Here is a 2,069-nt window from a genome sequence, read left to right as displayed (position 1 = left end):
TCAAAAAGCTGTAAAAACAATATTTTTGGTTATTGAAAATATATTTCACAGTGATTTAGATGGTACAATGATTCCATACACTATTCAGTGCTTGTTTTCTCTCATAAACTGAAATTGAGCGAACAGTGTAGAATTTTAGCAACCAGGAAATGACAGAGCGATTTCTACATTGGCCGCTTGACCCGATTTCCACTAGATATCACAGCCAAAGTCAAAACAGCTTTCCCATTTTGACAGGAGATGCCGCTCCGGCGGGAGAAATCAATAGGCGAATATCACAGCCAATCACAACACTGGCGGGTAAATAATACTGTGAAACTATATAATTTCACTATTACTGCAGATATATTATTGTGACTTACCACAGTGAAGTCTTCAGCGCTGCACTCCACCCCGCGGTAGTAGCATGACAGAAGCTAGCTTAGCTTTACAGAGAAACCTATCTATGGGAGCCTATAACAACAGTTTGCAGATATGTATAGTCTTTACACGCTCCATTGTCTCACTCACCACAGTGAAGTCCTCAGCGCTGCACTCCCCCCCGCGGTAGTAGCATGACAGCAGCATGTCCTTGATGTCATGGCCCGTCCGGTCGTAGAACTCTCGCATGTTAAAGGGGCGGGGCTTGAAGTTGAGGAAGTCAGCTTTGATCTTCAGGGTCTCCAGAACGCTCTCCTCAACCATGTGAGTGTCTCTGATCTCATACCTGACAAAGGAACAGAGAGGTAGAGTTATATAATCTGTTAGAAATAGGATTAGGGGTTAGGGTTAGTGGTTAGGACACAGAGGAAGTCAGCTTTGGGTGGGCGTCCCGTCTCATACCTGGACAGATCGGAGAAGTGTTAGGTCAGCCTCAACAATTTGCTAACCATACAGATCTTCTGTAACAACTCATACATATAATATATATATATATATATATATATATATATATATATATATATATATATATATATATATATATATATATGTGGGGAGAACAAGTATTTGATACACTGCCGATTTTGCAGGTTTTCCTACTTACAAAGCATGTAGAGGTCTGTAATTTTTATCATAGGTACACTTCAACTGTGAGAGACGGAATCTAAAACCAAAATCCAGAAAATCACATTGTCTGATTTTTAAGTAATTCATTTGCATTTTATTGCATGACATAAGTATTTGATCACCTACCAACCAGTAAGAATTCCGGCTCTCACAGACCTGTTAGTTTTTCTTTAAGAAGCCCTCCTGTTCTCCACTCATTACCTGTATTAATGACGGTCAATCACCCTCGGTCTGGGGCTCCATGCAAGATCTCACCTCGTGGGGCATCAATGATCATGAGGAAGGTGAGGGATCAGCCTAGAACTACACAGCAGGACCTGGTCAATGACCTGAAGAGAGCTGGGACCACAGTCTCAAAGAAAACCATTAGTAACACACTACGCCGTCATGGATTAAAATCCTGCAGCGCACGCAAGGTCCCCCTGCTCAAGCCAGCGCATGTCCAGGCCCATCTGAAGTTTGCCAATGACCATCTGGATGATCCAGAGGAGGAATGGGAGAAGGTCATGTGGTCTGATGAGACAAAAATAGAGCTTTTTGGTCTAAACTCCACTCGCCGTGTTTGGAGGAAGAAGAAGGATGAGTACAACCCCAAGAACACCATCCCAACCGTGAAGCATGGAGGTGGAAACATCATTCTTTGGGGATGCTTTTCTGCAAAGGGGACAGGACGACTGCACCGTATTGAGGGGAGGATGGATGGGGCCATGTATCGCGAGATCTTGGCCAACAACCTCCTTCCCTCAGTAAGAGCATTGAAGATGGGTCGTGGCTGGGTCTTCCAGCATGACAACGACCCGAAACACACAGCCAGGGCAACTAAGGAGTGGCTCCGTAAGAAGCATCTCAAGGTCCTGGAGTGGCCTAGCCAGTCTCCAGACCTGAACACAATAGAAAATCTTTGGAGGGAGCTGAAAGTCTGTATTGCCCAGCGACAGCCCCAAATCCTGAAGGATCTGGAGAAGGTCTGTATGGAGGAGTGGGCCAAAATCCCTGCTGCAGTGTGTGCAAACCTGGTCAAG

General features: G+C 44.7%; 1 protein-coding gene across 1 annotated transcript in view; it reads right to left on the bottom strand.

The window, feature by feature from the left end:
• Positions 1-378: 378 nt before the first annotated feature.
• The window catches only part of LOC311133624 (acid-sensing ion channel 1-like), a 20,730-nt gene continuing 19,039 nt past the window's right edge, over positions 379-2,069 (bottom strand). The window contains exon 2 of the mRNA XM_084167144.1: positions 379-706. Coding sequence (XP_084023270.1) covers positions 454-706 — 253 coding nt within the window. The 3' untranslated portion in view covers positions 379-453. The remainder of the gene's footprint in view (positions 707-2,069) is intronic.

The sequence above is a fragment of the Coregonus lavaretus genome (assembly GCF_964263955.1).
Source record: "Coregonus lavaretus genome assembly, chromosome: 8".
NCBI classification, from domain to species: domain Eukaryota; kingdom Metazoa; phylum Chordata; class Actinopteri; order Salmoniformes; family Salmonidae; genus Coregonus; species Coregonus lavaretus.
Note: the sequence above shows the minus strand (reverse complement) of the source record. Positions and strands in the feature narration are given on the sequence as shown.